Genomic DNA, 15054 nt, shown 5'->3' with positions numbered 1-15054 from the left:
AGCTCCCAGTGGGAGAGGAGTGCAGACAGGGGTTGGGAGGGTGTGATGTGAAAAGTCTGTGAACCACTGGTATAGGAGGACAGAATTGGCTGGAAGAGAAAATCCTCATTTAAAGAAAAAAAAGTCATTTGTGGATTTGCAAATGTCTTAAAAATACAGAAAAAAAAATCTGTCAAGTACATGCACTTAGATTTTTTAATCTGATATATTTCAAGAGTTTCCCCAGAATATGAGTTCAATTGGAAAGCAGTAGTGTAAATATCATCTATAAAAATCTCCTCTACCAGGAGAGCATTTCCCCACCATACCCAGTACCCTAAAAGTGGAGTTCTTTCTAATATAGGATTGGCAGTACTAGGAGAGTATTATGGAGAAAGGTCCCAGTCACCATAATTCCAGATCTTTTCCACATTATGAAGACAGTTTCTCCTCTCTGTCAATTAAAATCTACCCCAGCAAACCCCAGAAAATAAAGTTAAACACAAAGTATCATGTACAATAGAAGCAATGATGAAATAAAAGACAAGGAAACAGCTGCAGCTGTCCTTCATGAAGGCAGAACACAGAACGGGGAGAGGAGAACACCACCTGGGGAGATGCTGTCTCAATTGTGCTAAAATTATATATTGCTAGATTTGACTTTTAAAAGCACAGATTTTGTTCTCTTAAAAAAAAAAGAGAGACTAATATAACATGTATTATTGTGTTTGATTTTAAGCAGCAAGAAAAGGACAAACAAAGCAAGCTACAGCATGATGATCTATCACAGTGATTCTCAGATTGAGGCTTGGGAACCGTAAGTGCAGCACATGATATTAAAACACTGTGTGATTTAATTATTAACCAATAACCAAGTTATTAATCAATCAGGATGCCTTTATTATGTTATTAACCAATTGTAGAATACTTGGTCAGTCATTTCGCTGGGGAATTATATATATAAAAATAGTAAATGAAACAATGAATTCACACTACTGTCGCTCTTTTGGGTAATGCTGATCACTAAGGTCTGAGTATCGCTCATCTATAATATGTTTTTCAGCAAGAAAAATGTCAAAATTAGAATTTAATTAGAATTTACATCACAAATGAGATGTAAACTAGTTTAAATATTCACCAGCATCTCTGCTTAACTCTGAACATTGAAACATACTTTATAACTAAAAATGTAATAAAAAGGCCAGAGTAATAAAGTAGATATCCTTTGAAGTACTACAGTCATTTTTATATCTATCTTGTATTGCTCTGTTGATTAGAAAGATTATTCTTTCTACTACTGCAGGCCAATACCACCCAGGTACAGCTTTTAATATTAAAACTTATGAATCTTAAAAGAGCAATTTCTTGCAGAAATACGAAGTTGGAGACCTGATAATGCTAAAGGCTCCTTTTTAATTCAAATGTTTTCACCTCAACTCATACTCGAAAGAAAGAGCGAGAGAAAGTTTCCCAGTCAACATGGTTTTGAAAGCAAATCTCAACCATAGCAGAATCATTTAACAGGATCATTCTTCAGTTAAATACTTGATTTTTCTATAATTAATAAGTTTCTGTATTACACTGATAACACAACTGATGTTATATTAAAATTAGCTGAGACCACTTGCAAAATGAAGACTGGATCCTGCACAGAGAGAAGGCCCTATGCCCTTGTGGAACACCACTGACTTCAGTGGTTTGCTTACATGGAGACAGTTGCAGGATCAGAGTCCAAGTGTAGAAAAAAAAATTGAACATTGTATTATTTACGTAGCAGCATACTGTGCATTTTTTCCACTACAAACTTAGATCCATAGGTAGAAATAAACAGAAATGAAAATAATTACAAGATTCTATCTACTGATCATTATGACAATGGAATAATTATGTTTTAATCAACAGATCTTTTATATAAGTTCTTTGTCAGGTATGAATTTTAACAGTTTTGGAAGCATTAATGTACAATATATTTAATTAGGCAAATAATCGTGGAATAGTAATTTATTATTGTAATATCTCACAAGCTGTTTCTTCATTGAAGGTTTGTATTAACAGTATTAATCTTATGTCTTTTAGGGTTAAATGTAGCTATTTGTGATTTTCATAGGACATCCTTAATTAGGCAAAATAAATACCATTTTCTTTAAATACTGGATGCATTTTTAATAACATCGTTAAACTGTTTTTAAATTTACTGTAAGAGTGACTTCAGTTACAAATTGACGTACAGAATTTATCCTTGTTTGGTACTGATTTGAAAGTTATTAATACACTATGAGCCAGATCCTTAGCTGTTGAAGCCAATAAATATATGTTGATTTACACCAGCTGAAAATCTGGCCCTGTATTTCTAACTGGACAGGTGCATGTTTTATATAAACAGACATAAACATGAATGTTTCCAGATGCCAAGTATTTAACCATATTAAATAGCAATAGTGTATTTAGTGTAAGATATATTAATGAAGCACAACTGATCAGTGGAAGATCTACCACTGGGGCATCTGGGACTCTGCTAAAAAATCCAAATCCAGAGTTTGGAGACAAAGAATTAACAATTTACATCCTACTCCTTCACTGAGCTCTGTACAGGTGAACCTTTACACTCATGAAGAGCGCACTGCAATATTGTTGTGCAGAGGACAAAATCCATTACTTTGGGCATTGCTTCAAGTGTGTTAAAGTTCTTTTTAGCCAAGACATCGGCTTCTTCTTGAGGCAAGGGAAGAACAACACTCTCTGAACAGCACTCATCCTTCTCAGAACTTTCCAGAACTGTGTGGCAATGAAAAGCCAGAGGCTGCCAGCCCTGCTCCACTAGCCTGAGTTGAATCTGGGTAGAGCTTGGAATTGGGGGTGAGAAGGCCTGGTAACCTCACCAACCTAGATTCCTCACACACAGCATTAAGGAATTCCATCAGAACTGGGATTAGTTGGGAAAAAAGTGGGGGCACTGTGTCTCCACCAGCTAACTGCTCTGTTCCCAGTGTGTGTGCCTTTGCACACTGCAGGAGGAACAGGGCAGCCTACCCAATGTCTATTTATGGTGAGACTACATCTTTTGGGGTCTCATAACCAGAGGTGAAAGTAAGCCAGTACGGTAAGGTATGGCGATCTGGTAAGAAAGCTGATACACAGCCAACTGTACCGGCAGGGCCGCTGATGGGGGGCGGGGGGAGGGAGGGCACAAAAGGGGCAGCTGCCCCGGGGCACGGCAATTTAAAAGGGTTTGGGGCTCCCGGCAGCAGCCGGAGCCCCAGGCCCTTTAAATCGCCCCTGCCACCCCAGGGCTCCCGCCACTACCCTGGGGCTCCGGCAGCTATATAAAGGGCCTGGGACTCCCAGACACTGCTGCTGCTACTGCATCACCAGCCAAAGCCCCAGGCCCTTTAAATTGCAGGCCAGGCAGCGCTGAAGGGCTGGCTGGAGGAGTCTGGCCCCAGCCCCGCCCCTTCCGGGTGCCCAGCGCCACCCACCCACCTTGCCCAGGACTCCAGCCACCATGTGTACCGGTAAGCCCATTAATTTACTTTTTCACCCCTGCTCCTATCCCTCTTGGGAAAGTGAGACTATCCCACAGAACAACCGAGGCAGGAGGGGCTCACCGAAGAATGGACTGGCTGACTCTGTGATGACAATGCATGACAAAAATCCTATCATGTCTCAGGTAATATCATGTGAGGTAATAGATAACAGAGAGAAACAGCAGGTGATCAGAGTGCACATACCGGCAACAATGTAATCAGTTACTGCCTAATTTCCAGAGCTCCTCCCAGAAACTACATTTTCAAAAATCTAAACCATAGTTTACTATTTTATGCAGTTTAACATGGGAAATGAACATTTACCTTTTGGTTGTTGTGTTCAAAAAGGCTGCAGATAAACAGCATCACAAATATCTACTATCCCACTAACTCAGGCCAAGTAAAATATCATTTTTTTCATAATCATATTTGTACAAGGCAGGCAAACAGACTTTGTGGCTGAGATGGTAAATTATACAGTTATTCGGCAAAGCCTTTTTTATTCTATTTTAAAAACAATTTTATTTTAAATATAAAATGATTTAATAACAGCATTTCTATTCCTGTTAGGTTCTGTAAAACCCTGTTTAAAAACAGATCACTTTTGGCCAAGTAGTAATGCCCTTGCTCACTTTTGAATAAGATATTCCTGCACAATAGTCTCATTGACTTTCATGGGTCTATCTGTCATATATGGTACAATTCAGCATGTGTCAAGGTATCACAATCTGGCTCCTAATGTAATGCCTGAAATTAGGAAATTTAAATTATTTGGCTATTTTTAATGAGTGGTCTCATTTCACTGTACAGTTTGAGAATCAAATGATTCCACACTGAGGTAAGTACACTACTATATGTATGTTCATTTGAATATGCTATGTGAGCAATTTTGTATTAATTTGCTAGACCATAAAGTTATATTTTCATATTTATAATGCATTAAAGCTGCTTCATGTTAACGCAACAAATGCTCAGTCTTAATCATCTTGGATTTCATTTTACATTTGAAAGTTTATTCCCTTCTGGGATACTCTTCAAAGTTCTTTAGAATATTAGTTTTCAGTAAACAAAGGCATCTTAATCTTGACTTCCACATGAAAAAAATCTTACATTTTGAAAGACTCTCTCTCAAAGTATTGATCCTATCCTTAGGAAAAATGCATGTCTATTCCACAGATTAGTAATCATAGGAATAAAATACAGAAAAATGGTAAGCAATTAATCTTTTTATATTAATAAATTAATCTAATTAATTTAATCTTCACTATTAATAAGAAACAAAAAAATTCCTCCTAGAAGATAAAACAAATGCATTTCAATTATGGGGTTGTTCTCTCCAGAGCCTCATCCCTGTCCACTTGCTATTGTCTTGTATTCTAGATAAATAAGCCTCAAAAGAATGAGGCTCTGATCCTGCACCGTTAAAATCAATGGGAGCTTTACCACTGATTTCAATGAGCATAGACTCAAGCTTTGAGTCAGTGATCAGAAGAAAATTCTGACTCATGTGCCCAATAGAGGTCTAAATTACATGACAAAAGATACCCTTCTCTCTCACATACAAACTATATGATAGCAAATAGAGAGTCTCCAAGTATATGCTGGTCACACAGTCTTTACTCTAAGGAGTTCACAGTCTAAGGAATAAGAAAACAAGCAATGTACTACAGGTGAAAGAGAGGGATAAAAACATATTATACTTGATTCCCCCCCACCATAAACAATGTCAATTGTACCCAGCTGGTCCTCTCCAATCTTTATTTGCTGGCAATGGGTGTAAACATCACAGTAAAAGTGGATCCTGAAGAGGGATTTGAAGAGAGGACAGAGGTATTATGGACAAATTCAGGAAAAGCAGTCAAATGCACGTTTCTGTCTAGCAGAGTAACATATGAATGGACACAAAACTCCCAATGTGTATCAAACACTACTACTTTAGTTTCGATGGGACAGAATGTAAATCTGTAAGTGTAAATACAAGACTGTCTGAATCGTTCAAGTTTTGTATCCTTCCCAGGATTTTTGCTTAACAAAAAAAAAAAAAAAAAAAAAAAAAAATCAATCAATCATCCTACCCGGCAGAAGATCTCACAACCTTAGCCTGCTTAGGCCATTCAATGTGTGACAGACCCAGACCAGTGGGGTTCAGGAGTCTGGTAGAGGGCAAATATACTGGTCACTGGAAGAGTAGTTTTCTGTTCCCTGAGTGACCAGAGCAGGGGCTGCACTAGAGTAATCAGGAACCTGCTAGAACCAGTTCAGACAGGCAGGCTAATTAGGAGCCAATTAAGAAGAAGCTGTTAGAATCAATTCAGGCAGGCTAATCAGGGCACCTGGGTTTTTAAAAGGAGCTGTCAAGGCTGCTTCCCCACTTTGAACTTTGGGGTACAAATGTGGGGGCCTGCATGAAACTTCTAAGCTTAACTACCAGCTTAGATCTGGTCCGCTGCCACCACTCTCAATGCTAATTCCCTTCCCTGGGTAGCCTTAAGAGACTCTTCACCAATTCCCTGGTGAATACAGATCCAAACCCCTTGGATCTTAAAACAAGGAGAAATTAACCATCCCCCCTCCTTCCTCCCACCAACTCCTGGTGGATCAAGATCCAACCCCCTTGGATCTAAAACAAGGAAAAATCAATCAGCTTCTTAAAAAGAAGGCTTTTAATTAAAGAAAAAGGTAAAAATCATCTCTGTAAAATCAGGATGGAAAATAACTTTACAGGGTAATCAAACTTAAAGAGCTCAGAGGAATCCCCTCTAGCCTTAGGTTCAAAGTTACAGCAAACAGAGGTAAACACCCTAGTAAAAGGTACATTTACAAGTTGAGAAAACAAAGGTAAACTAACACGCCTTGCCTGGCTGTTTACTTACAAGTTTGAAATATGAAAGACTTGTTCAGAAAGATGTGGAGAGCCTGGATTGATGTCTGGTCCCTCTTAGTCCCAAGAGCGAACAACTTCCAAAACAAAAAAAACAAACAAAAGCCTCCCCCAAGATTTGAAAGTATCTTGTCCCCTTATTGGTCCTTTGGGTCAGGTGTCAGCCAGGTTACCTGAGCTTCTTAACCCTTTACAGGTAAAAGGATTTTGGAGTCTCTGGCCAGGAGGGATTTTATAGTACTGTACACAGGAGAGCTGTTACACTTCCCTTTATAGTTATGACAGGAGCTCACTTCAGTTTGTGGTGTGAGTGTGAGGAGCTGGGAGCAAGAGGTGCAAGGAGCAGAGAGTGAGAGGTATGCTGCTGGAGGACTGAGGAGCACAAGCATTATCAGACACCAGGAGGAATGTCCTGTGGTGAGAATAAGGAAGGTGTTTGGAGGAGGCCAAGGGGAAGTAGCCCAGGGAGTTGTAGCTGTCATACAGCTGTTACAGGAGGCACTCTAGACAGCTGCAGTCCACAGGGCCCTGGGCTGGAACCCGGAGTAGAGGGTGGGCCTGGGTTCCCCCTAAACCTCCCAATTGACCTGGACTGTGGGTTCTTCCAGAGGGGAAGGTCTCTGGGCTGTTCCCCAACCCACATGGTGAATCTCTGAAGCAAGAAAATCTGCCAATAAGCACAGGACCCACCAAGATAGAGGAGGAACTTTGTCACAAATGTCTGAAACATCTTGCCCTTCATCTTTTGAGATTTACATGTGAATATTTGTGTAGCTATTCTAAAGTTAAGGGTTAGAGGAAAACATTTTATATCCCGTTGAAATATTTGAAATTAATTGATTTGAAAGGAATATTTACAAAATTTCAGGAAACGACTGTATGATTTTGACCCACCTGGCAACTCAACTTTGTATTTCACTAGAAAGAGCATAAACTACATATAACTTGAAATCACAAACGAAGTATTTCATTAAAACAATAACCAAATAAATGGATTCTTCATAGTCTGTTAATACATTTTAGATTGCATCCTGTGTAATGTTAGTTTTCTGTGTTTAGGATCTCAGATGTTTCAAATCATGGCAATTTGCTATGAAGGACTGGTAAACATTGCATAGTCAATTTCTAATGTAAAAAGTTCTTAATATATATTTTTAATTATCTGAGTAACTTGAAGCTCCTTCCCACCAGGCTTTAAATATATTTCTGTAGCCGGCCTCTAGGAATAAAAATTGTTTCTTTTAAAATACAGAGGCCATATCAATAAAACTATAATGGAGTCTGGGGACCAGTTATGATATGGGCAATCCAAGGCTTTAGCTTGGTTGCAGTGACACAGTAAAATTCTGTCCCAATTAGAAATTACAATTGTTATAACTTGATCCCCTGATTCTGTTATAACTCTGTCGTAGAATGAGGGAGTAACTCTGTAGTAATTTGGTGAAAGTGTTTTTGAAATGGGCAAAATATTTGTTTGAACAGCAGTTAAGCATGTGAAATAGCTAGTTTTCAGGATATTGTGTATAGCTCCATGTTTATCAGCATAATGATGGCACAAGTTCTCACTGCAGTCACTAGAACACATTACAAGGGTAAAGCTAGGAAAATCTTTCACAATACCAAAAACCAGTATTAATGCAAGTTATACCACAACTTTAAAAAACAATTAAACTGATTAAAAGTACAGTGAAACGACGTTTAGGTTGAAACAGATACCTTCACATAACAGCAATGGAGTTCAGAGTTAAATCTATGATGCTTCATACATAACTCAGCAAAATACTATAATGTATATAGAGGGATATTCTTATACTGATGTAAACAAGAGATACTCATAAATTCTTATGAACTAATAAAATAGGGTGACCAGACAGCAAGTGTGAAAAATCCGGACAGGGGATAATAGCAGCCTATATAAGAAAAAGACCCAAAAATTGGGACTGTCCCTATAAAATCGGGACATCTGGTCACCCTAGAATGTATTCCAAAACTCGCAGAATCACCCAATGCTCTGAAGCTCTTGTACCATGGGGTCTCAATTGGATGAGCTAATGATAGAGTTGTAGCTACAACTCTGAACGTCCTGGCTTTTGTAAGTTCCGAACATAAGTATTTAGAAATCAGCATTAACTAAATCACTACAAGAAAAGTAATAAATGTTTCCAGTAAAGTTCCAGTTCCTGATACTGAATAAATACATTTCCAAATTATTTAAGGGTCATGTATTATATTACACAGACAAAAGAAAAACAAAGTCAAATCAATTGATGATAAAAGTTTTTTGCTAATTTTTGTGAGATGCTAAATTGGAGCCAAATCTGTTATATAACTTGGAACTTGGAAATGAAAAAGTGGTATTAGCGGTCCTTAACTGTTATTAACTAAAAACCTAGCTAACATATTTTGTAGAATTATTTTAAATAAATCTGTTAACTGTCCTCTGAAGGTTATATCCAGTTTGTATGCATGGCTACTCTCTAAGGATAGATACTGTATAAACTACAAACTTTTTACTTCTAAAAAAATTAACAAGAGACATAATTTAATCTCTAGTGTGGTTCTTGGTTCAAATTCTTTTCTTGCTTAGTAAAAAGATAACGGAATATATTTCCTTTTAATAAAACTTCCCCCAAAGGACATTCAAAAATAGAAACTTCTTCAAATCCTGGAGGTCATTACTAAACAAGCTGTATGAAAGGGCAGATTGATTAGCCTCATTTTTTGGAGGGGATAGAGAGGTTACTTACGTACGTACCTAAAAGTAAAGGAAGAAAGAGAAATATGTGAAGAAAGGGTATGAAAAGAGGAAAGTATTTAAGCAGAAGTATTGAATGTCTAGAGAGAAAAGTGAGTAGGTAAACTTTAATATGTCCATAGCTTTTATTCAAGTTTTTGCTTAATGGGTTGTTGTTTAGTTGTCAGGGATGGCTTACAGTTTTAACTACTTTTAACCAAAAGCAGAAGTATTTTTATTAAATAAAAGCTCTGTTTTAAAATTTCAGAATAATTTCTGCCTGTATTATATTATAATTGCCATCTTTTTTAAACAATGTAGGTAAAAATTCTGAAATGTATTTAATACCAGGCAGAAGACATTCTCAGACACAGTAAACGGGAAATCATATTTTCTTCCCCCACACTCTTCTGTCCATACACTCACCATAACACTTAACAGTTCCGCCTCCTCTTCATTTAAGCCTCATTCAGCTCTCATCCCAATTTGACCTCATACTGGATCTTAGTTTGGCTAGTTCACTCCATTTCCCCTTAAAGCCAAGCAACCAGGCTTCTCTTCTTAAATTTCTTTCCACTCCCATTTCCCTTGTTACTCTTGGAGCATATGCAGGTCACCCATGACAGCATCCCTTTGTGTCTTTGGCATGATCCCTCTCCCAAGGCTAGAAGTAGCATTCACAAGCATTCCCCAAATGGGCCTGTTTTGGACACTGTAGCGGGGCGGCCTGGCTCCCAGGCGCCCCTGGAAGCGACGAGCCAGAACAGCCGCCAGAGTGGGCGGAGCCACCACGGCCTGTCCCCGCCCCCCGGAAGTCAAGGGGCGGGACAGAAAGTATAAAGGCCAGGCCACAGCGCTCAGTAGCTGGCCGGCAGCGGGAGAGGACAGACGCTGGTGCCCGAGCTCCCGCGGGCCTGAGCCTGCCGAGAGCCCGGTATCCTGAGGAGGACTGGCCGAGCCTGCCGAGAGCCCGGTATCCAGAGGAGCGGTCTGAGCTTCCCCCCGCCAAGGGCCCAGAGAGAGTGACAAACCTACCTGGTGCTCGGGGCCCGGAGGAGCCCATGATCTGCGACCCAGCAGACGAAACTCAGGAGGAACAGGTACCCATGGAGGAGGAGATGGGAAGTGGCCCGGGGATAGCAGACCCCGAACCCATGTCAGCGTGTTGCGGTCAGGATCCCCACTGACTGCGCGGCAGACGGACTGCTGTGGATAGGGCCCCGGGCTGGAACACAGTGGAGTGGGTGGGCCTGTGTTCCCCCCGCCACCCCGCGCCGGGTGGCAGTCTCTCCTCCTCCTTGTCCAAGGGGCCTGGGCCTCTGACAGACTATTGGTTTGCTGCCCCGCCCTGACCCAGGGCCGGGGCTGTTAATTGTGTGCTCAGCCCCTGCCTAAGGGCCTGAGCTCTGAACTGCCAATTGTGTGCTCAGCCCCTGCCTAAGGGCCTGAGCCCTGAACTGTCAATTGTGTGCTCAATCCCTGCCCAAAGGTCGGGGCCCTAACTGTTATTAGCTTTGTAGCGGGGCGGCCTGGCTCCCAGGCGCCCCAGGAAGGGACGAGCCCCACCCCGGAACTACTACAGACACGTATAGGGATCTTGTTTTTCATTAATGCAAAAACAAACATATGTAGAATGAAGAAAAAACTGAATATGAAGTGTCTATTGTAGCAAAGATCTACTGTCAATAGGTCATGCAGTCCTTCTCCCTTGTGGCATAATATTGCTCCATACAGTGCACATTTTCTGCTGGCTTGATAAGAAGTATATTATGTTCTTTATTAGTTTTGAGAACCATTAACAGGTTTTATACAGTACTTTCCTGAAGCAACAAAATTGGCATCTATATTGGTACCAGGTTTTTTGAAACATTACTTGATGTGACCCAGGGACCTCTTGGGATCCACTGGCAGAGGGCACAGGAGTGCATAGGATCATAGGGATTCCCTGGGTCTGGTCTCTATAGTTTGTCAAAGCATGTCATGTAAGGTCTCTACTGAAAGCCTGTGTCACACCGATCATCACAGCTGGTCATAGGAAATAACCTTGGATTGACTGATCACAAGATGATTCAGTTTAAATTAAATGGAAGGATAATCAAAACCGGGTCATCAAGGTCGTTTTTTATTTCAAAAGGGCAGATTTTGGGAAACTAATGGAATTAAAGAAGTCACCTGGACTAAAGAGCTCAAGGGCTTCAACGTGGAGGAGGCTTGGAATTTCTTTTAAATCAACTATACACAAATTATCTTTAATTTGCATCCCAAGCAAGGGGGGGGGAAACTTGTAGGGAAAGACTCCAGAACCATCTGGCTGAATAATTATCTCAAAAAGGTTATTAGGAGTAAACAGAAAGCCCATAGTGAATGGAAAAAGAGTGATCAGTGAAGACAGCTATATCTTGGAGGTTAGAAATTGTATGAATAAAGTGAGAACTACTAAAAGCCAGGCTGAATTAGTTCTTGCCAAGGAAATTAATATAAGTAGTCACAGGTTTTTAGTTATATAAAAATAGAATGAAGAAGGATGAGGTCTGTGTGCAGTGTGGATAGGGAGAAGCTTAAAGATAATCTAAGTAAGCCCCAAAACTAAATTAATACAATGTCTCTGTTTTCAATAAGGAGGATAATATGGAACATGGGTACGAAGGCAGGATGGCTGATAGAAATGAGTGCATAGAAATAGGTATGACCACAACAAAGGTGGAAGAAAAACTTGAAGAGTTTAATGTGCTCAAATCAGAGGGACCAGACAATTTCCACCCCAAAATACTGAAAAAAACTGGCACATGAGATTGCTAGTCTAGTAGCAAAGATTTTGAATAAATCTATTTGGGGTACTACTGCATGACAGGAGAATAGCTAATGTCGTACATATACTTGTGGGCAATTACAGCTCTGTTAGTCTGATCTCAATAGTATGCAAGATTTTAGAACAAATTGCAAAGGAAAGAATAATTAAATTTATAGAGGTAAACAGAAAACAAGATGTAATGGAACATGGGTTTACCGGGGTATAGACTGTGCCAGTGTGATGGGATGTTTACCACACATCACTTCTGAAAGGAATAAGTAAGCCAAGAAAGGGACAATTAATGTAAAATGCCACACATGCAGGGATCAGGCTGGAGAAGCAACCCTTGACTGGAAGATGAAGCTTAGTTCAGTAGGTGCGGGCTGGGCTAATATAAAGCCAGGAAGATGGCAACAGAAATGGTTGCAGTGAGGAAGACTGCCGCCACCCTCTGTGCACAGAAATGGGATAAAATTCAATAGTACAAAGTGCAAGGTTATGCGTTTAAGCTTCAATAAGAATATCCACAAAAAGCTGTGGGCTCATCAGTTGTGACAGATAAGAAAAGTGACCTGAGTGCGTTGGTTAATCACGGGATGACTGAGTCACCAATGTGATGCAGCTGCAAAAAAGGCAAATGTGATCCTAGGATGGATCAGGCGTGGCATTTTCAATACAGACATGGACATATTAATGTCATTGTACAAGGCACTGGTAAGAACTCATTCGGAATATGGCATATAATTCTGGTTGCCCATGTTCTAGAAAGATTAATTCAAACTGGAACAGGTGCAGAGAAGAGCTACAAGGATGATCCAGGGAATGGAGGGCCTGTGCTATGAGAGGGGACTGGAAGAGCTTGGCTTGTTTTAGCCTACTGAAAAGGCAGCTGAAAAGGGGATCACAGAGGGTTAAGAGCTATTTAAGCTAAAGGACAATGTTGGCACAAGAACAAAATGGGTATAAACTGCTTGTGGACAAATTCAGGCTGGAAATTAGAAGAAGGTTAGAAACCTTCAGAGTGAGATTCTGGAACAGCCTCCCAATAGGAGTTGTGGGGCCAAATAACTTAATTAGTTTTGAGAGAGAAATGGATAAATTTATGAATGGGATTATATGACAGGGTTGCATGTTATCATGGGGGCAGGACTTGGCAACTCTGAGGGTCTTGTCTCATGTATGTCTTGTGCCCCTCAAATCTCAAGCTTCAGGGCGTCAACAGGTCAATTGCAAGGATCAGGATGGGATTTCTACACACTCCTCACCCATCAATGTATTCTTGGTTTTTTTTTTTTTTTTGTCTCCTTCCTCTGAAGGATCAGAGATGGCCATGGCTGGAGATGGGACATAGGACAGGGTAGGCCAGTGCTCTGAGGTGGCACTGAGGATTCTCTCTCTCATGGGCTTAGCTAGCTGGTTCTTGCTTGCATGCTCAGGGTGTAACTGATCATCATATGTGGGGTTCGAAAGGAATTTCCCCCCAGGTCAGATCAACAGTGACCTAGGGGTTGTGCCTTCTTCTGCAGCATGTGATGTGGGTTATTTGTGAGGATTATCTGGGTATATCTCACTTAATCAATTCCTTGCCATTTCAAGAAACTCTGACATTGGTGCATCTCGGTACTGCCTGTTCTCTACCTGTGGCACACACCAGTTTAGTCTCTTGTGGGCTGTAATACTTCAGTCTAATTTCAGTTGTTGGGTTTAGTGTGTGGGTGCTGGGTGGTGTTTGTGACCTGTGATGCACAGGAGATCAAACTAGATGATCTGGTTATCCACTCTGGCCTTAAACTCTATGATAATTGCTAACAGGCTCATCTTAAATATCAAAAAGTTTTTGGAAATATTTACAATCTCTATAGGCAATGTAAATGTCTCAAGAAAAGGATCAGAATCTCGCAACTGCAGTACTCAGACTGCAGTTTCTCTATTCCACAGCCTAAAAAGTGAACAAAAAACAGTCAGCCTAGATCTACACTGACTTCTCAAGAGATACTGGAATGGTGTGACTATTATTTTCAATACTTTTGCTAAAGAACATTTTGGTGTTTTTCAGGATTTGGAGCTTTTCAAATATCCCACCTCTTCAGCTGGTACATAACCACATTTCCTTTTGTATATATGGCATAAAAGAAAGCAAAGGTGTTGAAGTTTCTTTACCTGTTGTGCTCCATCCCCACTAACAATAGGAGCAGGTAGAAGAGGAATTTCACTACTTATAATCTGAGTGGTATCCAGTAGTGGCGGGTGTTCTGCCATCTTTGATGAAACATTAATTCACAGGATCACCTGTAAAGAAAAACTACCAAAATTACATAATGTGCATGTTATATATTTTAATAAATGAAAACTGATTTCATAGTAAGTATCCTTTAAAATGGTCTTTAGTGTTAAAAAGTAAAGTTAACAAGATAACTAAATGCACCAGTATAAATATTTTTCATAACATCTCAAAGGACCTTTCCATAAATATGACTAAGGTTATTTTGGAATGCTAGCACAGTGATTCTCAACCAGGGGTACGTGTACCACTGGGGGTACTCAGAGGTCATCCAGGGGATACTCAACTCCTCTAGATAATTGTTTCTCAACCTGGGGGTTGCAGCCCATGGGGACGGAGTTATGGGATGGGTTTGGGGGCTTGCAAGTGCAAAGTTGGCATTAGAGAAGGGGTGGGCAAAATTTTTGGACGAAGGGGCACATCTGGGTGGGGAAATTGTAAGCAGGACCATGAATGTAGGGCTGGGGCAGGGGGTTGGGGTGCAGTGTGCAGTGTGCAGGAAGGAGCTCAGGACAAGGGGTTGGGGTACAGGAGGGGGCTCAGGCCAGGAGGTAGGGATGCAGGAGGGAGTGTGGAGTGCGGGAGGGGGTTAAGGGCTGGGGTGCAGGAGAGGTGCAGCAGGAGCTTAGAGGACTCAGGGCAGGGGGGTGGGGTGCGGGATGCAGGAGGGGTTTGAAGTGTTGGCTCCGGCCCGGCACCACTTACCTCAAACAGCTCTGGGGTGGCAGTGGCGCACAGCGGGGCTAAGGCAGATGCCCTGCCTACCTTGGCCCCGCACCACTCCCAGAAATGGCCAGCATGTCCGGCAGTAGCTTCTGGGGGTGGGGGGGGGGCAGGCGGCTCCGATGCGTGCTGCCCTCATCT

The 15054-nt window shown here is 41.0% G+C and overlaps 1 protein-coding gene across 4 annotated transcripts in view; it reads right to left on the bottom strand.

Annotated features, from left to right (window-relative positions):
- Positions 1-15054, bottom strand: part of FNDC3A (fibronectin type III domain containing 3A) — a 189667-nt gene that overhangs the window by 156406 nt on the left and 18207 nt on the right. For all 4 annotated transcript variants that reach the window (XM_034758505.1, XM_034758502.1, XM_034758503.1 and 1 more), the window contains one exon: positions 14070-14198. In XM_034758505.1, coding sequence (XP_034614396.1) covers positions 14070-14168 — 99 coding nt within the window. In that variant the 5' untranslated portion in view covers positions 14169-14198. The remainder of the gene's footprint in view (positions 1-14069; positions 14199-15054) is intronic.

This window comes from Trachemys scripta, chromosome 1 (assembly GCF_013100865.1).
Source record: "Trachemys scripta elegans isolate TJP31775 chromosome 1, CAS_Tse_1.0, whole genome shotgun sequence".
NCBI lineage: Eukaryota > Metazoa > Chordata > Testudines > Emydidae > Trachemys > Trachemys scripta.
The sequence above is the reverse complement of the archived record's forward strand: the minus strand, read 5'-3'. Positions and strand labels throughout refer to the sequence as shown.